The sequence below is a fragment of the Artemia sp. Qi Xiang Cuo genome, chromosome 2 (genome assembly GCF_049724085.1).
Source record: "Artemia sp. Qi Xiang Cuo chromosome 2, ASM4972408v1, whole genome shotgun sequence".
NCBI classification, from domain to species: Eukaryota; Metazoa; Arthropoda; class Branchiopoda; order Anostraca; family Artemiidae; genus Artemia; species Artemia sp. Qi Xiang Cuo.
This window is the reverse complement of record NC_142795.1, coordinates 75,308,124-75,330,696: the sequence shown is the minus strand read 5'-3', so window position 1 is coordinate 75,330,696 and position 22,573 is coordinate 75,308,124. Positions and strand designations below refer to the sequence as shown.

Genomic DNA, 22,573 nt, shown 5'->3' with positions numbered 1-22,573 from the left:
GAAACAATTTGATTAATGACTGACAGCACAGGTGTTCCAAATTCCCAATCGCTTTAATTAACCACGTGTTCTCCCTAATGACTCTATGCACATGGCCAAAAACACACCTAGAGAAAGAGACCATGGAAAAAGAGGTCATTGACCCCATTAACCACGTGTTCTCCCTAGGGAGGCTATGCCCATATTTGGTGTTAAAAAAGTTGTAGGTGGCAGCAGGGGTGCCCGTCACGACCTCCTGAGGCATATCTACTACTTATGAGCTTGAAACCTCTGCAGCATGCTTATGTGATATGCTGAACCCGATGGTGTGATTTTCAATAAAATCCTTTACTTTTTGGGAGTGCATCCCCTTTCAAAAAATTGGGCAAATTTTTGCCGGCTCGTAGCTTTTGACGGGTAAATTTAAACTTTATGATTTGTGAACTTTAAACTTTATGATTATTTTTTCCTTCTGACATCCTAGTTACCCTCTATTATTTCTTTATTTTTCCTTACCTTCCTTATTGCGGATCAGTTTGGGGAAATACAAACCGGTCTTTCACTAAAAAACTCAAATTTGCCCAAAACCGTGCCATTAAAGCAGTTTTTCGGCTTCCCCGTCTATATCCAACCCGTGATTTGTATTCAGATTTCGGCATAGCTCCACTTGATCAAATCATACAAAAACTAAACTAATCGCTTGCTTACTCTGCTTTCCACAATAATCTTCCACCTCAACTACTAAACTATTATAATATTAATAATTCGGAAGCTCACTGTCTCCGTTCATCCAATAGAGCCTTTATAATTCCTAAATGCGTTTCTAATGCTGCCCAGCAATCTCACACTTACAAATCTATTATTCAATGGAACAAAATACCCTCTAGTGTTGAATTAGCCACAAGTTTCTGCAAGCTGTACAAAAATGTAACAAAACTTGATAATATAATTTAATCTTTCAATTTTTAACCAATTTGCTTTAATTACCCATGTTTTATTATTCTTCTTTTTTTTTCAGTGTTACTTAAATTTCTTTTTTCTTTTTTTGGTCCTTAACCAGTTCTCTTCTAGGATCTTTATTGTTATTTGTGTTTGTGTTATGTTTTTATTCGAATAAATTGAATTGAATTGAATAATTGTCCTTACTTACAGTTCGTTACCACAAACTGTTTGATTATACTTGAAACACAGGACTGTAAGAGTAAAAATATAGGCTTCTTCTGCCACCAACTGTCAACTAAGAATGTTAGCAACCAGTTTTCCGTATGCCCATAGAAACAACAGTTTTAACCAACATAGATTGTTAGCTAATAATTATCAGAAACGTATTAATCGGGCAGGAATAAAAAAAAACAAAAAAAAAAACAACTAGGCAAGCCACTAGCTGCATCAAAGAGTTCGTGGTAACGAACTGTAAGTATGGAGCGACTCAATAGTAACCAAAACTCTAAAAGAAGAACTTTTAATACAAGTAGATATACCAAAAGAATCAGCTTATTCTGCTGATTCCCAATATATAAAATTTATCAACTTTAGTATTACTCATCAACAGTTACAAGATCTGCACGAGAAATTTGCTGAGAAAATTTGCCCGATTTTCGAAAAAGGGGGGAAACACCCACTAAAAGTCAAGGAATCTTAACCACACCATCAGATTCGGAGTATCAGAGAACCCTACTGCGGAAGTTTAATGCTCCTATATAGAAAAATGTGAAATTTTAAATTTTTTTTCCAGAAGAAAGATAACAGATGCGTGATTATTTTTTTTTTTTCTCAGGGCTGATCTTATCAAAATAGGGGTCCTAGAAGATCGGCAGATGGTGCATTCGAACGGAAATTAAAGTTCTAGTGCCCTTTATAAGTGACCAAACAAATTGGAGGGCAACAAGCCCCCTTTCATGCCCCTTTTTTCCCGAAGTTGTCCAATCAAAATTTTGAGTCATTTTGTTCAATATAGTTGAAGCATTCAATAATTATGTCTTTACAGGTAACATGAAACCCACAGCCCTTGGGGAGAGGCCTGTAAATTATGATATTTGCCCATTGTTTACAATAGCATTTTTTATTGGGAAGTATAAAGACATTTATTGGGGGAGGGAATTTTGTGCTTGGGGTGGGTTTTCATAGGGAGGATTTTCCGGGGTGAACTTTCCAGGGGATATTTTACACTAGGGGGACTTTGGCAGAATTCCTATACGAAATTCAATTCATTTGTGAAACTTTCTTTTTGCCACCTCGATTTTGCATGTGGAGATGTTCCGCGGGAATTATCCGGAAGCTATTTTCAGCGTTTTTGGATTTTTCGGGCAAAAGTTTCCATGGAAGGGGGGATTTCCGGAATGATCAGGGAAAAAATCAGAGATTAGGGTCCCTTTCAAATGAAAGTATGCTAAGGAGAATTTTTCAGGCATAATTATCCGCAAGAAATTTTATGGCGGGGGGATTTTCAGCGAGGATGGAATTGTCCGGATGAAATTTTACAGGGGAATTACCCGGAGGGAATCTTAAGGGTGGGGTGTATTTTACGTGTGAGGAACTTTCCACAGAGGAGTTTTCCGTGAGGGGAGAGAATTTATCATAAAGTTTGAGCCAGATTCACCGGCATTATTTGAAAAACAATCAGAAATTAAATTAAAAACAACGCATCAGTAAACTTTTGGATATAGACTGGGGCTATATCCAAGAATTAGGGGGGAGGGGACAGGCTCGGATGCAGTAAAACAGAAAAAACTCACAAAATTCTACGAATTGAATTTTTCTGATTGCAATGAAGTAAGAATTTAATTGTGGTACTTTTTAGTTAGAAAAGAAGAGTTACATTAAAACTGCCGAAAGTTGAAGAGCCTCTGTAGTAATAAACTCATATAGTCTTAATTATTGGCAAACAGAAAGTATATAAAAACGGCCAGCGTAAATCTTAAATCTGGCCACCACCCTCCACTAACCCCAAAAACGTTGGTGAGATCTTTATTAAAAATATGGTTAGAAGTACAATTGAAAGAGAAATTATAGACCAGTTGAAAACAGCCCAACTGTTATGGGAACAGCTTGAAAAACTGAGCTAAGAACTCTGTTATTTTTATTTTAACAGTTTTGAAAAGCGGAAATAAAAAATGCTACCAAAATTCAGATAAAATTGAAAATTAGAAGTCGAGTACAAAAATTAAAAAAATTAACAAAAAAATCTTAACAAAAAAATTCTCAGAAGCGTATCAATCGTGCGGAAATACAAAAAAAAAAAAAAATGTGTAAGCTTGGAAAAAAAAAATCTTTACAGTCTACTGTGCTAGTCTATCCCTTAAAATATTTTCAAGAAGTCAGAAAAAAACGAAAAAAATAAATCTAAGCCATCTCACAACGATTTTCAAGCAGTCACCACGTTCTGGGAAAAAAGAGGGAAGCATCCAACTGTCTGTTTTTCGTCACCGTGTTAGCGACGATAGCAATTTCAATGGTGCACTTTTATTTCGGTTTGACACTATGTCATCCATATTAGGAGACTATAAATCATCATTTCTGGGTTGTAAATTATTGTGATTTCAATGGGGTATTTTTTTTTACTACTCTTCTCTACTCCAGAAATGACATCAAAAAGCCCCATTTTTGGCCTCACATGTCGCTTTAATCTGGCTTCATTTTGACAAAATTATAAAGCACGTCAATATGAGCAAGAAATTTTAAATGAGTCCCTAACCACCCCTGTATGTTTTCCAGTTACATGCAATCTTTGGCAAAAAAAAGAAAGAAAAAAAGTGAGACACGTCACTACTAACCATGCGAAAGAGCAATATTCCTCTTTTTTTAACATTAAGAGTTCCAATAGTGCATACATTTAGTTAAATCTTTAATTATCCAATCTCCAGATAGATTTACAAATGGAATAAATAATCTTTAATAACCTCCAAATGGAATACAAAATTCCCAAGAGTAAATTTTTATTCCACGAAAGAAAAAAAAAGTGTAAGAGGTTTTTAGTGCGTGTAATAATTACACATTGCGTATTAGACGAAGTAAGGAAGGACAAGGAGGACACCTTTGTTAAGGTCAAAGACAAAGAAGAACTGGTCAAAGGTCAAAGGTCATGAAAGGTCAAAGAACTGGTGTTCTCGACAGATATTTCCCGTGATTTTACATACCCATGCCAAAGAGCAATGTTCCTTGTTTTCCAAGGTAAACCCCTCCCGTTGGAGATTTTCAACGACGATGATTTCAATTATTTATTCTTACTTTAGTTCGAACTCATGCTTGAGAAGTTTCTGGCTCTTTTCCAAAATCCACAAAGTTTTATATGATAATTACAAACTAATATTCTATTGAAACTAAATAAGATTCCTTATTTCATAAGCAGCATCTATTGAGAAATGTTCCTCATGAGACAGCTACTTAGAAAAAGCGTTTTTGATTTTCGGGTACCGTATGCTATGGCACGCTCTTTACTAGGCTGCAGCTATTTCTGCAACCACGTTGTATCAGCTTAAAGAAGAAAAAGAAAACGACAAGGCTATGAGTATGGTTCTTCTGGATCAAAGTTAAGGAGATTTCTAGGATTCCATGGTAGTAAACTTGAATTTTCTTCAAAACAATGACTTTATTTCTCATTAGGTTCTAACTCAATGGAAACACTCAGGCCTTATAATTAGGGTGGATACAATATGAAACAAAATAAATTGCGTAAGAGACAGACAGCGAGAGAGAGAGAGAGAGAGAGAGAGAGAGAGAGAGAGAGAGAGAGAGAGAGAGAGAGAGAGAGAGAGAGAGAGAGAGAGAGAGAGCGAAAGAAACAGAGAGGGAGGGAAAAGTACAGCAATTTGTTTGTGCAAAGCGTAATCTGGGGTATTCCCCCTCACCCATATAGCTTGCAAGGACGCTAGACTTCGGAAGAATACCTGGCATTAGGGACATCCTATAAAACAAAACAAGACTTACCAATACTATATACCACATCTCATAAATAGAATCGAACACATTGGCAAGAACCAACGAATTAGCGAAAATTAAAAAAAAAAAAAAACATTTAGCACAATACTTAAGCGAGATAACTGAAATACTGACTGATTACTATATCTGTATCGAGGTCTTACTTTTTCAAAATTGTGGTTGGAACGAAAGATAAGCCCGGAGAAACAAGAGTAATTTTTATTATTCAATTAGAAGACATCCATATAAAAAGTCATGCACTGGAGTTAAATCACGTATTTACATAGGTCATATATGCCTATGCAAAGATGCATAAATAATTGTAGGTCTACTTGAATTAATCACGACATGAGATGCCCATTCTTAGTAGGCTTAACGGAACAGATTAAAATTCTAATAAAAGAAACAGGTATGAATAATTATCTTCATAATTCATGGACTGATAGAAAATACCACGAGTTATAATCAAGAACTTCGATTGCAAAAGATCAATTGTAAGAAGGGTGTCAACTATCCGCTTCCAACGTAAAAACGATACCGGGGAGTCTCATCCCTACAAAGACTGTCTGAGAACCTTTAAACTTGAAGGATATTTGGTTATAATAATAAGCCTGCTGCAAAATAGAGCTGAAAATGGCATTTGTCACAATAGTGTCTTTTCCTCGACATAACAAAGGGCACTTGAACTCGGGATGTTCTGTTTAATGAATAGGCTAATCTCATTAAAACCTCATTTCCACTCACAAGATTATACTGTCATTAAATCGATGTGATCAGACACGTACACAGAAAGCGGAAAGGGTAGAATATAGAGGTCTTTACGATTTTATATATAATTTTTTCTAATTCGTTTTGTCATGTTTTTCAATTAGCCCCCTCTTCCCAATCGAAATAAAATGGTTTGTCCCTGCCTGGATACGATAAACAAGAAAAAACCCGTTTTTTAAACCATCTTTGTGGACAAGTGCAATTTTTTTTTGTTTTGCTTTAGGTATGCGCGGGTGGACTCTACAATACAGCTCCTTAGCATTACTGTATTCAACGGCACATTTTCATAAAAAATGGCCACCACTTTAGAACACTTCAGCCCCTTTCTATTTTTCAAGGGAAGAGAGGGCTTTGGATAAATTTTGGAACGGGGGAAGTCTCCCGCAATCTCTTTCCCCGTGTAAGCTATGCGTAAAAATGTAATCATCCACGTTGCAGTCAAAAATTTTCCGCAGTAAAAGGGGTTGCTATACTCCTGCAAGCATTCTTTCTTATTTCCTTTCTAAAATTTAAATATGTTTGTTTTCTTTAGGAATGTGAAACCTTTATAACAAAGTTCTTAGCATTACTGAATTTTGAACTTTTCTGGTTATTACTTTTTTTTGGGTGAAGGGTGATATGTGAACAGTCTTGGAAAAGAGGAATTCTCTCCTATTTTTCCTTCCCAGAGTGCCTATAGGATTGTTGTTTAAGGCTACTTAGAAAATTGCGTCAGAGAAATACTTTCTCCGATACTTTCTAATACTTTCTCTAATAATGTCTTTCTCAAAACCGCTTTAATTTCATTTATTTTATTATATGAAATATGTCTATAAAAGTATCCCTCTGCGTTTACAAAAACAGGGGTTGCTAAGAACCAGCATTGTCTTTCCTTTTTTGTATATTTCTAAATTTCTTTTAATAGAAAACAAAAGTAAGAATTGGCTGCATGATGGTCAAATTTATCAATCTTTTGGAAAGTCCTATCCACTTAGCTTCCTTTTCTCTTACAATAACTATCATTTTTCAAAACACTTGGTTGACTAATCTTATGGTATCGTTTTCTTTACAGATCGCTTGTTGGTTACAAGGGGCGGACCCCAAGGGGTTCCCGTTCCTATCGCAGGTGCCCACGTTAGGGTATATATTATAAATTAGGCATCAGCTTTGTACTTTACGGTGACAGCCACATTATGGCTGCGTGTGTGCGGCTTCAGATACGACCTAGAAAAGGAAAAACTAGCTCATAGCAACCGCAAAAAAAAGAAGAAAAATCACCAAGCGAGGAAAAATCAATCTTTGAAGCTGATTCAGGAATTGTGACTATTGTTTCGATTAATCTTAATAGTGAAAGTTTATTCCGAATACAAATTTACGAGAATTCCGAAAAATAGCCTGAAACCCTATGAAAATGGTGTAGGATATAAATGAAAACTGTACCGCTGAAATCACCATAGCCGAAAACTGAACGTAAGGGGATTACAGTTCCTCATCTTCAGCAACAAGGACAATCACTTTCAAACAGTTCGTGGTAACGAACTGTAAGTAAGGAGCGACATTCATCAACTTTCATCAAGTTTAGTGCTAACCATCAAAAGTTACGCGCCTGAGAAAATTTGGCAGATTTTCAAAAAAAGGGGGAAAGAACCCCTAAAACTTATAGAACCTTAATGAAAATCACACCATCAAATTCAGCGTATCAGAGAACCCTACTGTAGAGGTTTCAAGCTCCTATCTACAAAAATGTGGAATTTTGCATTTTTTGCCAGAAGAAAGATCTCGGATTTATTGGTTTTTTTGTTTCTTGTTTTTTTTCCCCAGGGGTGATCGTATCGACCCAGTGCTTCTAGAATATCGTGGGTGGGCTCATTGGAACGGAAATTAAAAGTTCTAGTGCCCTTTTTAAGTGACCAAAAAAAATGGAGGGCAACTAGGCCCCCTCCAACGCACATTTTTTTTCCCAAAGTCATCCGATCAAAATTTTTAGATAGCCATTTTGTTCAGCATGGTCGAAAATATGATAAATATGTATTTAAGGATGACTTAATTCCCCGAAGTCCTCGGGGGGAGGGCTGAAAGTTATGAACTTTACCCAATGTTAACATATGGTATTGGTTATTAGGAAGTATAAAGACGTTTTCAGGGGAGATTTTTTCTGGTAGTGGGGGAGGGGGGTGGGTTGGGGGTTATGGGGGAGGATCTTTCCATGAAGGAACTTTCATGGGGGAAGGGACATTGCTATGAAGGGGGCGCCAGATTTCCCAGCATTCTTTAAAAAAAAGACCAGAAATCAAATAAAAAAAAGAAGTTTTTCAAATGAAAGTAAGGAGCAACATCACAACTTAAAACGAACAGAAAATATTACGTATATTATTGGGTTCACCCCCAAGTCAATACCTCCCTCTTTAAGCCAAAGATGTTTTAGTACTTTCATAGGAGCTATTTATTCTAATTAACGGCTTTTGTGATTAAGGTTCATTTTTAAAGAACAAAATTCGAAATTTAGCTTAAAGAGCAAGGTATTGACTAGGGGGTGAATTCCCTAATATACGTATTAAGAATATATGAATATAGAAGTTCGTTACGTAAGTTAATTCGTAAGTTACGTATATTTATTGCTAATAAAAACGTTCGTAAATGAAATTAAACAAGTTTCGAGAAAGCCATTTGACCTAATAAAAGTAAAATTAATATGAAAATTTTGTTTTAATTATTCATGTGCGGTGAGCCAAAATCAAAACCTGTATTATTTCAAAACCGTTCAAAAATTAAATAAAAAAAACAAGTTTTTTTAACTGAAATTAGGGACCGACATTAAAACTTAAAACGAACAGAAATTATTCCGTATATGAAAGGGGCTGTCCCCTCCTCAACGAATCGCTTTTTACGCTAAAGTTTTTTATTGTTTAAAAAATAGAGTTGTGAGAAAGTCAAACTTTAGCGTAAAGAACAAGGCGTTGAGGAGGGGACAGCCCGTTTCATATACGGAATAATTTCTGTTCGTTTTAAGTTTTAATGTCGCTCCTTACTTTCAGTTAAAAAAACTTGTTTTTTTTTTTAATTACGCACAGGAGGCAGTGACGTGTCTCCTTTTTTGTTGCCCCTAGTGGGTATTAAAACATAATTGAGAGATAATAACGGGCTCATTTGAAAGCAACGTTTTATATCTATGAGGTTTTTGTAAGTAATACATCATTTTATATATGAAGTTTCAGTCTTGTTCAAAATTGCATTTTATTTTAATATCAGGTTTTGTCAAACAGTTCGTCGTGACGAACTGTAAGTAAGAAGGACTCGGCTCAATAGTAACCGAAAAAAAAAAAAAAAAAAAGGAATTTTGACATCAATAGATACATGGAAGGAATAGGTTTATTATGCTGATATCAACTACATATGATTCATCAAGTTTAGTGCTACCCATCAAAAGTTACGAGCCTGAGCAAAATTTGTTTGATATTCGAAAAAGGGAGGAAACACCCCCTAAAAGTCCAGGAATGTTAATTAAAATCGCACCATCAGATTTAGCATATCAGAGCCCTACATTAGAAATTTCAAGCCCCTATACGCAAAAATGTGGAACTTTGCTTTTTTTTTACCAGAAGAAATATCAGGGATGTATGTTTATTTGTTGTTGTTTTTTTCTCCAGGTGTGGTTGTACCGAACTAATGGTCCTAAAAGATCGCGAGAAGGTACAATCAAACGGAAATTTATAGTTCTAGTGATTTATAGGATTTATAGGGAAATTTATAGTTCTTGTATTTTACGTGGAAGGAACTTTCTATTGAGGAGTTTCCCGTAAGGGGGGAATTTTTCACTGAGGGTGAGCAAAATTTACTGGCATTATTTGAAAAATCACAAGAAATTAAATAAAAAAACAAGTTTTTTCAACTGAGAGTAGGTAATATTAAAACTCAAAACAAACAGAAATTATTCAATATAAGAAGGGATTGCCCCCTCCCCAATACCTTGGTCTTTTCACTAAAGTTTGAGTGTTTGTCCCAATTTTTTAAGAAGGATTCCTGAAACACAGGGGCGTTTAATTAGAATAAAAAGTCTTTTTTTAAGTGCTAAAAACTTGAATGTGAAAAGCAAGGTATTGAAAAGGGGGCGACCCCTTCATATACGGAACAATTTCTGTTCGTTTTGAGTCTCAATGTTACTCGTAACTTTTAGTTGAAAAAAACTTTTTTTTACCTACAAAAAAGCACGTATATAGAACACTTTTCTTTCAAATGAGCCCTTAAACATATTTATATGATGTTTCAGCGCTACACTAGCTTTGACTAAAAAACAGAACAAAAAACAACAAAAGACAAAGAAGCAAGGCAATGATAAAAAAAAACGTTAAAAAGAAGATACATCAATGCTTCCCGTACAAAAAAAGTTACTTTTTTTGTTGGTCAAGGTAGAGGACTGTAATTCTCCTAAATAGGGTATGATAATCCCAATAGTACAGTCTTCACTTTGATCCGACATCATTTTGTGGATTTACGATTTTTTTCGAAATTCCCATAAATTTGCCTTTGCAACGAATTTTTATCATTATGGTTAATCGAAACTAAATATTCCTGAAACAGCTTCAAAGGCGATTCCTTACTTAACAGTTTTCTTTTTTAAGCATGTTCTTAAGTTTTGGGTCAGCATGAGCAAGGATTCGTTTTTTTTACAATATTGCCCCTAAGGGGGCAACCATGATAATCACAAGAAAACTTGCCTAATTTTAGTACAAAATACTGTACTTATGCACCTTATTAGCCTTTTCAAAATACTTAAGAAACATTAGACATCCCCTGAAAGAGGGTCTTAAAAGTCTCATGACAAAGGTCCCTGGAGATATCAGGCAAACATAATATTGGCACGACGGTTGCATCATAGTATCGATAGTAACGCAAAAATCCCCACCTCCTCCTCATTCGTCACTCAATTTCAGCTTTGTTAATCCTTTGTTAATTTCACCTTTGTTTAATGTTCCCACAATGAAGACTTAAACTTAACAATTCGATCCAAGACGTTCATCCCACACCCAAAATTACATCAGAATTCATCATTACCTGGAGGGGTTTGTACAATCCTGAATGTATCAAAATTTTCCCTGGTTTACCCACATTCCCCTTCTTGCATGTTTACCTATAGGTAGATTTTGTATGCTTTTAATATGTGCTACTCAACGAATTTGTTTTCTTCTCCAAAATAAAAATCCTTATATTTGTTCCAGGTTAGGTGTTTTTTTTTTAAATTTACTTTACCAGGCTATAAGACTCACTAGAACACATGAGAAGACATAGGCTAACTGTCTATAAGGTTTATTTTTAATTAATAATAAAATATAGCAACTACCAATATTTCCAGACAAAACGAATGCACATGGGCGGGTGTAAAAAGGGAGGCTTTGAATCAATTGGGGTGGAGGAGGAGCGTGCGTAGCTGTGTTGGCCTCAGACGGCTTGGTGCCGCGATGAGTTGTTAGTAGTAACAACAATCAATTGAATATATACAGATTACAGATCCTCCAGACATGGTTTGAATGGCTTGAACATTATTACCCTATGAAATGATTTGACAACACAAAAAGTATGAAACGACAAAAAGTGTGGAGTGTTAGGCCGTCTTAAGCAAATTACTGACATTGCAGTGATAAACCTAAACACACACTGTGGCTTTTTGGAGGTATTGATGACACTTCTCTTTTAGCTTGGAGTTTTAAACTGTATTTAGCGTATATAACCTGATATTTAGTCAGTGTTGCCAGTCAACTTTTTCAGTTTTATCCAAGGTTTGATGGTGACGAGTTAGGTTCGGTTGGGTTAAGTTAAGATTTTAACCCATTTTTGAGGTTTATAGCCTAATTTAACCTTACCTAACCAAACCTAACCTAACTTTAACTTTTATCATCAAAGCTTGCATATGACTGAAAAAGCTGATTCGCAAAGCTAATTGAATCCAAGAAGAGAAAAAAGAATTTTGGACATAAACAGATTTCAGACATTCACAGTAACATACATATAACACAGAGGAAAAGTCTTTGGCTTTTTCTTAGCTGGAACCTAGTAAAGACCGAACCACATGGAATATGGCTCCGGAGGCTCAACTGTGACATAATGCCACAGAAAAGCAACTTTTCACACGTAAGTTATAATATGTGGTATATATGTTATATCTGTGATATGTGCGTTATAACATAAAATAAATTACAATATTTCAATGGTAAAGAAAAAGAAGAGTATGTTATAATTCATTACTTTTTGATCATGACTAATAAAAGATCTCACTATTGCATGAATTAAAGTTCATTTTTCAAGAAAGACGGCTGGCCGAAAAGAACAATCTTCGGCAATCTGTCATCCTTCATCCGCACAACGTGCCCTAGCCACCTCAACCTTTCTTTCATTATAGCCCTAGAGAGCGGTATTGAACCACATTTGTCGTATAGCAGGTCGTCCTCGTCTGGGGTGGGAGGACGTCATAAAGAAAGATTTAAAGGAAATGGGAACTTCGTGGGCGGGTGTAAAAAGGGAGGCTTTGAATAGATTGGGATGGAGGAGGAGTGTGCGTAATTGTGTTGGCCTCAGGCGGCTTTTTGCTGCGGTGAGTTGTTAGTAGTAGTAGTAGTTTCAAGAAAGAAGAAAAACCGGAGAAATTTATTAAAGAGATGGTAAAATGAGATTGAGCTGTAGATTTCCTAACTTTGCCACACAAGAAAAAAATCCTCTATTAAACGATTTGTTGGCGGAATACCAGACGAGTTTCAGATGGAATTATACATTGGTCGAAGGTGAGGTAGACTACGCTTGATATTTATTTACAACTAGCAGCGGAGTCTGTCGGACGATAGGTATAAATAAATAAACAAAACATTTGTGAAAAATTCAAATAAAAATGAGGACTGAATAAAATATCCTCACTTGTCCTGATTCAGCCCTGTTTGCCGAAGACCGGCCGAAAATCTTACAAATCAAAGCTTACGCTGCAAACCAGCACCTGATTGGAGGAAACGACGTGGAGGACAAGCCAAAACTTGGCTCAACACCGTCAAATCTGACCCCGAGCCGATTGGTGGGTTCCGGAGACATGGTCACCGATGGGATCCTTCATGGTTCGAAATTTTTGCCCCATTAACCGAAGACCGTAACCTGTAATATTCAACAGTCTGCATGATCCTGTCGCCAGAGAGAGCTACATAGCTTGTGTCCTGATCCAAGCACAAGTAAGAAAGATAAGTACTTTGCCCTTATCTTGCCAAAACAATATTCAAATTCACTTATCCCACTCTCCTTCTAAAAAAAAAAGAAAAAAAAAAAAAAAAAAAAAAAAAAAATCATTAGTGTCAACTCGAAACCCTAGTCAGGAGACCAAAGAGGGAAGAGCTACAAAAACTTCGTATAAATTGCATCACCATTTAATGCAACATTGAATACAACATTACTTCTTTTATATGAATCTATATGCAAGCTTCAAATATAAAGCAAAATTTTCAAAGCAATAATAAGAATATCAATAATAATCTTTGATCAAGCAAACGAAAAGTAGTTTACCTTCAAATGGTGAATCCGTGATATATTCCTCAACACATTCAGCGTTAATACTTGTTTCACTATTGCAACGACTTGACCATTCCGGATAGTAACAGCTAAGACTATCGTCTCGGGACAGATCTAAAGGCATGTCGGTTTCAGTCTCAATGTCCCTTGACTTCCTTTTTGGAAGCTGAGCTAATATGTCTTTTTCAGCACAATCCGGAGGTGGCGGTGGATGTTCAGGAGTTGACAGTTGTGTTGAAGAAGGCGTTGATGACACACAATCCAAAACATTTTCATAACTTCGGTTTAAATATTTTCTAGGTAAAGGTACGGGCTTGTTTGATTTCGGAGCATAAAGGAAACTACTAGTACTAGTATAATGAGATTCATCAAAATTTGAACTGGTTGTATCTAGAATAACTTTACTTGTGTAAATAGGTCTTATACCAATATGCTCGGTGTTCATTTCTTGACAATCTGATTCAGGAATTGAACTGGAATAGTCAATACTGTCAAAACAGCTACTGATCATTCGACTACTATCTGAGTAGTCGAATGATTTGACGGTGGTGATCCCATCTATAGCTCCACTATGAGCAAGATAAATAAGTTCGTATGCTGTTCGTCGGTTCATGTGGTCAGATTCACTGGTATTGACTTTTCGAGGAGGTTTCTGGGGTGCTTTAGCCTGAAAATAAGAAAGATTCCTGATTTTTTAGGACACTAAAATTGCCAAGTCCTATTTAAACAAAACAACTTTTCCTGCTACAAGCTTTCAACCTAATCCAATTTTATACTTTTTTTTTCTCGGTTTAAAGGCACTATATCCAGATAAAATATTTAAGTGTTGCCTACCTATTTTTTATTACTTATCAAGATGCTTAACAATAATTAAAATAAAGTTTCAACTCTATTAATATAGCATTCATAGTGCTATATCCCCCCCCCCTCTCTCTCTATGCCTTGTAGTTCACTAGGGAGCTATTGAGCTTGTGCCTGCCCGCTTGAACTAATTTTTCCATTTGATTACAAAAACATGATCTGAAGAAATGAAAGGACGGTGGAGCAGATTTAAATAGTCGTCATTGATATAAGACTTTGAAACTCTACTTTAACTCATACACCATTGAGGTTTTTTCAAAGACAAATAAAACCCTGTTCCGAGGCCCCAGTCAAAGATTTTACACAACTTTTTAAATACTTTATACCGCTAAATTGACAAATGTAAGATATTTCAGAAATCAGTGTAAAGTCTTGACTGGGTTCAAGACGCATGGTTTTAGTTTGAGTTTGTTCAAGACAAAGGAAAGGCCCAACTTATATACCTCCAAGGATGGCCTAGCCCCAAAGCAACTGGGGGAAGGGAAATAATGCAAATTGTTTAAATATAGGTTTTAAGTTGGGAAAAAGGGGGATTGGAATCAGCTTTATTTCTTCCTTTTTACTGAGGAAGGCTAGACAAAAGACTTAAAATAGACAAATGACCCCTCCCCCCCACTCTTTGTATCTCCAGCTTTTAACGGAGAACCAAATGGCTTTGCAGTCCGTGAAAGAGCCACTCACACGGACCACTTTTCAGTACAAGTTGCTTGAAGTGTAATCGCTGAAAAAATAAATCCTTAGTTGCATTATTCGAAGCACAAGGTGGAGCCGTGATCCCTCCAGTAGCCCACTCCCTTCCCATCTTTACTACCACCAAGTTTTTAAACAGAAAGATAGGAATGTTACAGCATCCTTTTAGCGAAATCAAATACAGATTACCAATATGTATAATTGGAAAATCAAAGCAGGCCACTGTCCCTTGCAGCATCCCACTGCCTTTACCATCATCAACTTTTCAGCACAAGGGCATGCATGTTGTATACTGTTTGAAGCGGAATCACCCAACAAAAAGACTGATATATTGAACATTTTTCCCATTGGAATCGCACAAGAAAACAATTTACATGCATGACAAGAGGAACACAGTGGACCAGTGGCCGGTCTAGCCAAAAAGTTAAAAGAAAGGTAGGTATGTTGGACCTTATTTGAAGCAAAATCACGTAAATATTTTCAATTTTTATGATTAGAAAACCAAGGTGAACCTATGAGCCTTCCATTCCTGTAAAAAAAATTCTCTTTGGCCTTCTAAATTCGCAAAAAAAAAGCTTTTCATTAGAAAGCTCGAATTGTAGCTCCTTATTTTAACTGAAATCTGTGTAATAGGGGGTGTAAAGTGTACTCGTGACCACTCCTACATATTTCCCCCCATCACCAATATCTCAGCAGAAAGATAATTTTTTTACCAATGGGCTTAAAACCTACTTGGCAAGTACCTTGAGTCATTGCCATATAAGAATTATGATTCCCAGAGGTGTTTGACACTTCTCTGACCTTTGCAGGAGAGAGCTCAGATCTGCTTGAAACTTTTGGGGCAAGTATCTTTGACCAAAAGAACAAAGAGGGTGGATTGTCAGAAGCGTACACCACTTCTAAGTCCGACCTTTCTTCTTAAGCTTGGACTTGAGTTTATTTAGACATACACTCTAGCACAAGGTTAACTTACGCAACAAATATTAAATCACTACAACTTATTATACACTCCCATATTATAACGGACAGACAAGTTTCGACACCACTTGAATTTCATGGGATATAATTTCAGATTAAACTTAATCCGGACATTCTTTCCAGCATATGGTGGTAAGATGTGGCGGTGCTGAGGGGAGGCAAGTAAGATTTCCCCAAAAGACATTATCAAGTGATTGGACCTATCTCATAATGATTCAAGCCACAGATTTTCCAGTGTTTGGACATGATCTATTATTCTAAGATTAGGATTGCTACTGCCCTTTTCTGAATAGCTTCAACTTCGTCGCAAAAGTAGCTTGTACACAAAAGTGCCTGGATTTACTTCAAATCTTGTAGGTCTGTACTTATATTTAAGGAAACATTGCTTACACAGCATTGGACATTTGATCTTTATAGTAACAGTGGGAGGAGGCTTCAAAATTTCACAGTTTGGGGACTACTTCTCTATCCCGGAGTGACTTGTAGGTAATAATCGTAAAGCCCGTTCATCTTCAGAAGGTGAGGTTGGATACTTGTGCCGTATCCCCACGGCAGAGTAAGTTTGTGATATTCATGAAGACAAGAAACTTGTTTGTCATTATCACACAGGATCACTTGTAAGCACAGAACTGTTGTTCGCGTATTGTTTAGGAGTGAGAGCGTGTTGTTCAGGAGTGAGAGGTTACACAATTATGCTATTTGGTGTACTTTTCATTCGTTTTCCATACGTTTTCATGAAAGTAGTCACATATAATAATGTAAAACAATGCCAACTACAACGTTTGAACATTGGTGAAGAGCGAAATAAAAGCATTGCTCGCATAACACTTCCGTTGACGATGGCAATCAAATGCCACTGCAGAACTTACGAAATTTAGGAAAGAGAGTATCGATATAATTTAAACAAAACAGTTAAAAAACAACAAAAAACTTTGAATGATAAAAATCTGAATATTTCAATCCTAAGTCCGAGATCCTTTATCAACGATAACAAATATGGTTAAGTTAAACTAAACGCAACATATAAATAAAGACAACAAGAAAAAACAAACAAAACACACAAAACTCATTCATAAAACTCATAACTCAACTCAAAACTCCTTGATAAGACTCAATTATTCATGCTGAAAAACACTCCAGTATTTTGGAAGTTATTAAGATGGAAGTTTTATTTATTTATTTGTTTCTTGAATATCTTTTTCTTTATATGTTTTGTTTAATTTAACTTTATTTGTTTTCCCGTTAATAAGGGATCCCGGACGTGGAGTCGAAATAATCGAATTTTTATTATTTAGAGTTTGTTGTTGTTGTTTCTTTCTTCTTTTTTGGTCAACTGTTTTACTTAAGTTGTGACTGTTTTCCTATCTCTGAAATTCTACAAAAAATAAATCGCCTAATTAATAATTAGAATCGAAAAGGAAGCAAATGCAATTATACAGAATTTAAAAAGAACAAAGGAATAAACTAAGCTTTCATAAGAATTATTAAAACTTTATTATTAAAAGATATATTAACTTGTAACGATTTGCGGAACAGGAAAGCCTCAGAACGTTATGATTGCACCAATCCCTTCTACAAACATTTCTTTTCCAACTTCCACATTTCATTCCTTTCGGACAAAAATTGGTTTTTAACCACCACAGTGCCTTCATGAAACACTCTTTGTAGTTGTTTATTTTCCACGGAGTCATATATTCTTTACTTATTTATAATTAAAGATACCTTGTAAAAGGAAAAAAAAACTGACTATGGCAAGAATAGGTATCTCAATGAAATGTTTGGCATTTTTTCTACTCCATTTTCTTCCATGATTTTGTTTTTTCGCCATCTAAACAATTATTATCTTCGTCGCGTTACTAACAAAAAAAAAAAAAAAAAATGTAGAAATTACCGTCGATCTTCTTGGAACAGAGTCTGTGTGAAGAGTATCCAGACTCCTCCTTTCCACAGAAGAATTCATTAGTTCTTTCATGCCGCCACAATTGAGACTGGAGTAGGCACGTGACCCGCGTGTAATTTGTCCGCCCTCTTGGCGATCAAGTGTAATTTCTGCGTTAGATCCTTTATTTGCATGATGCAGGCTTGAGTTTTCAGATACGTTGGACCATTTATACGAATCGGCACTGGAAAAGCTCTTATGATGTCGTCTCGGAATGTCTCTGGAATTTTGACTTTGATATTAGAAGCGTAATAATTTAATTAAGATTAATAGTCAAAAGCGTTCGTAAAAGGGGAACTCTTACATCTATTGATCACCTATATTACGAGAATTCGTTTGGCAAGTGTGCACTTGAAAACGATTAATAAAAAAAGTGTTTTAAATAAACCATTACTTAAAAAATGATTAAAAAACATTATAGTTTATGGTCCCATCTTGGACGCAAACCGACTTTTTTTTGTGACCGTTATGACATGCATTCTGATTATGCTTCATTGATTGGTTACACATGATTCAGCGATTTCAAACTCAAACTTTTGAATAGAAAGATATGTTTACAGTCATCAATTTCAACCGATTTAGAATTTCAGAGGCGTGGGAAAAAGAAAAGAATTGAATAGGCCGAATCCCGGCTATAACATTTGCAAAACTTATTCTACTGTTCAATCTTATTTAAAGGGAAAAACAAGAGAAGAAGTCTCGAAACCCACACCTTACTACCCTTCGAAACTGTCTAATAGGCCCAAGATTCGCAATCTAAGATTAAGTTCCACCTGTCACTCTTTCCCTGCTTTCCATTAATCAATGCGAGTCAGTTCTTCTAAATATTTTTCTTTTGTTGTTCTTAAACGCCTATTGGCAGAGTTAATAACTAATTATACCATGTGAACATTGAACATATAGTGTATTTTAAACCTAGTGCATTTGACTAGTTGGCACCCCTCCCTCCAGAATATGAAACATGTGATACAAATATGTGCTTTTCAAGCATTTAGTAGCTTAAGAAAGAGTATATAACGAAAAAAAAAATACAAGAATACAATAGAAAAAAAAGAATAGAAAAAAAGAAAAAAAAAGGATAAAAAAAGAACACAAGCCAGATTCAAGCTCGTTTTGGTCATTTTTGTATTTTTCTATTCCAAATATACAGCGTGACTTTGGGTTAACGGCAAAATTTGACCATAAAATATGGCTAAAACTGATCTCGATTCTTTTTTCTATCTCTAATAGGACGAGATCTGCACTGGACTTACTATAATCATAAAAATACACGACGACAAAAAAAAAAACAATAGTGATGCACAAAAAAAAACCTTGCAAAATAGCATAGACAACATAGTACATAGCGTATGAGCCCCCTTTTGTTAACATTCTTTTGGCTATAACATCATACATTCTCGAGAGAACAAACTTACATTTTTGGGGTCCAACGTCTTCAAAACCAACAAATTAAAACAAACACTAAATTTTGTGATAAAGAAGGCTTTCCCCTGTTTGTTCAGGCAGAATAAATGCAGAATTTCCTTGGTAATCTCAGGTAGGACCATGACATTAAATGACGTTGTTGTTTTAACATGAAGATATGAAAGATTGTTTTAAACTTATTCGTCATTTAAGCAGGGAAAGGGAAGGGGATAGAAAGGCGTTAACAAATGGCAGAAAATCGGTCATAAAAGGCATAGAATAAAACTTTTAATTCATTCGAAAGTTATTATTTCAAGTTTAATTTAAAGTCACTTGGACATCAGCAACATTACCTAGATTAAAGGTAGATTACGTGATTTAATGCGTAACTTAACATTATTTTGACCCTTTTTGCACCTTTTTGCGCAACAATATACGCCATAAGTAACAGATAAAAGTTATTATTTTGTTAATTTTATGAGTTTGTTACAAGCAGCAAGTGATTTTGTTTTCTATTCAGCGACAGCCGTTTTTTTTTTTTTTTTTTTTTTTTTTTTTTTTTTTACATCGAAAGACATTTTAATTATTAGGTTTTAGATGTATTTGGTATAGTCTAAGACAGATGAGAAGGAATTTTTAATTTACTGGGGTTTGTTCACAGAAATAAAATAAAACAGAAACGACAAGGTAAGGAGTCGTCACAACGAAGGAAAAGCAGAATTAGAAGCATTTCAAGAAGCAGAGGCATTTCAGAAAGCAGAAGCATTCCAAGAAGCAGAAGAATTTCAAGCAGCAGAAGCATTTCAAGAGGAAGAAGCATTTCAAGAGGCAGAAGCATTTCAAGAAGCAAAATCATTTGAAGAGGAAGAAGCATTTAAAGATGCAGAAGCATTTCAAGAAGCAAGGAGAAGAAAAGACGAATTGAAATTGAAATAAACCAAATATATTCGAAATTGCTAATACCCAAGTAGGGATAGCTCTGTGCCACGGTTTGTTGATTAAATCACAAGGGACTCTGCCCTTGGGATCCCTGACGCCTGTACACTCGTTTGTAGGACATTTTTGGCCTTTGGCTTGCTTTGACTGTTATCGTGCTTGATGCAAATTTTCCCAGATTCCTGCATACTGCAACTATCGAAGTGCTGAGAGTGCTTATCAACGCCTTTTTAACCAGCTTTGAAACTTAGTGCTGTGCCTGCTTTTGATTTATTTTTCTTGCTTAATTTATTATTGACTGCGGGCTCCACCCCCCCCAGCGTGTAGCTTATTTGTTTTATTTATTTTACATTTTAGTTCTTTTGTGATTTTATTTTGTTGTTTTAACTGTTTATTTTTAACCCATTGTTTTTTTTATTGTGATGACTGACAGGACAGTTAGTAGTCCTGTCACCCCTGAGCCAAATAACTCTAGTGTTAGGATTTTGGCTTTAGTGTTGAAGGTCCAAATGAGACCACTAAATTGTTGACATTGGGTTGTAGAACAATTATTGTTCTACAAAAAAAAAACACTTTTTGAACACCTCCAGAATCATGAGTGCAGGGGCCATTATAGTTCAATGTTAGAAAGACTTGGATCAGATGGCTCCATTATAATAATAGCTGCAAACCAATCAGTAGCTATTGCTATACTTTCAATTTCAGATATAGCAGTAAATGGCTGTAAAGTAAAGTTTGTGTCTGGTCCTAGTTCCAACCCTGCTTTAATCAGAAATAGAAAAAGAATTGTATTTATGCCATCTGAGGAAGTCACACATTTGGACGACTTTGTCAAGGAGGTCCAAGTTGACAATAGAATAGAACAAGTGGCATTGACCTTTAAAAACCCAAGGCCATCAGTTATCCCCCTGGTTTGCACCTTCAATCAGGATGTTCAGTTCCCTCTGAGAATCTCTGTTTGGGGTTCAAGGTATACAGTTAAGCAGTTTATCTCCCAGGCAATACAGTGCTTCAATTGCCAAGGTTTCGGTCACATGGCTTCAAACTACCGTAGAGGCAGAAGATGCCTACTATGTAGTGGACAACATACTCATAATTAATACCTCCAATTCAAAACAATTAAGCAAGATCAGGTACTCAAGTGCCCTAACTGCAGTGGTAATAATGCTGCTAATGCTAGGGAATACCCAGTATTCAAGGAGAAGAAAGCAATTGTAACCTATTCCCTTACTAATAATTTTCCCATGAGGACTGCTGCAGAGGTCCTGAAGAAGGGGCTTCCAACACAAACAAAACATGTCCATATGGTCCATATAAAGACTCCTTCCTTCCTTTGACACCTAACCACCATCCAGTTGAGGACCTCAACAAGAAATATATGACCATGTTTGAAGGCGGTGCAAGACAGATCTCTTATCTGACCGAGATAATAACACCACTTTGCAATCTAGTCTCTAAGATACCACCAGTTGATCTTCAAAATGCAGCCCTTAGCCTGACCAACATTGCTGAAAACCTAAACAGAGTTGAATCAAGCCCCACAACCAGTAACAACCCTCCACAAACCACCACCCCACCAAACCTGAAAGGAAACTAAAAGGAAAGGAAGCTACACCTAGCTCAGAAGGTAGTGGAAATAGGCTACAGAGACCCAGGTTAGCCCCCTCACACACAAATGACTAGTCCCCTTTCAGTGTTCCAATTAAATATCCGGGGATTTAACCAAACCAAAAGAAAAGAACTCCAAAAGATTTTAGTCAGGCAAGAAACTTTCTTAAAACAGAAGACTACTGTCCATGATTTCAAGGGATATAATATTGCCCGTTGGGACAGAAGCCAAAAAACAGGTGGTGGCCTACTGTCACTTGTGAAAAATTACCTAGCTTTTAGAATACATGACCCCAGTCCACAATGGGAAATGGAGGTTGGTATAATGGACATAAAACTACTGGGAGGCAATAAGTTGATTAGTGCTGCCAACTGTTACGCTCCAAACACAAATAAATTCTCCCTGAAACAATCCAAATTGATTATGATTGAATGTGGTCCTGTGAAAAAACTTAGTGGTGATTTTAACCTACACCGCAGAATATGGGACACTCTATCACCTGAAGATTAAATTGCAACCTCTCTAACCAATTACATCCTGGAACCCATTAATAAGTTGTCCCTTGTCACCCCCAAAGACCTAAATACACGGCTGAACCAACAGACAGGCAAGTACTCAACCATTGACCTTTCTTTCACATCAACAGATATTACAAATAATGTAGAAATCCAGAGACCCTGTGACTTGATTCTGACCATGAGGTTCCATCATTGACAATAGAGACCAACCCAGTAAGGTCGAGGTACCAACCAGTGAAATTCTGGAAATTCCAAGACAAACTCTGGAACTCCTGGAAACACAACTTAGAACAAAAGGCTTCAGATATTAAGACAAGTGATGAGTCAGTGGAATCGTTATCTAATAAGATTATTTCAGCTATCATAGCTTCTTTAGAGAGAATATTAGGGTACAAACAACCTCATCTCAAGAGACAAAATTCTACTCCTGTATGGAACAATAAATGCCAGAAAGCC

General features: G+C 36.1%; 1 protein-coding gene across 3 annotated transcripts in view; it reads right to left on the bottom strand.

Moving 5' to 3' along the window:
- LOC148955621 (uncharacterized) overlaps positions 1-22,573 on the bottom strand; it is a 222,395-nt gene that overhangs the window by 71,490 nt on the left and 128,332 nt on the right. For all 3 annotated transcript variants that reach the window (XM_089103223.1, XM_089103211.1, XM_089103217.1), the window contains exons 8-9: positions 17,603-17,870; positions 13,177-13,849 (exon numbers count right to left, since the gene is read on the bottom strand). In XM_089103223.1, the coding sequence (XP_088959349.1) occupies positions 13,177-13,849; positions 17,603-17,870 (941 nt within the window). The remainder of the gene's footprint in view (positions 1-13,176; positions 13,850-17,602; positions 17,871-22,573) is intronic.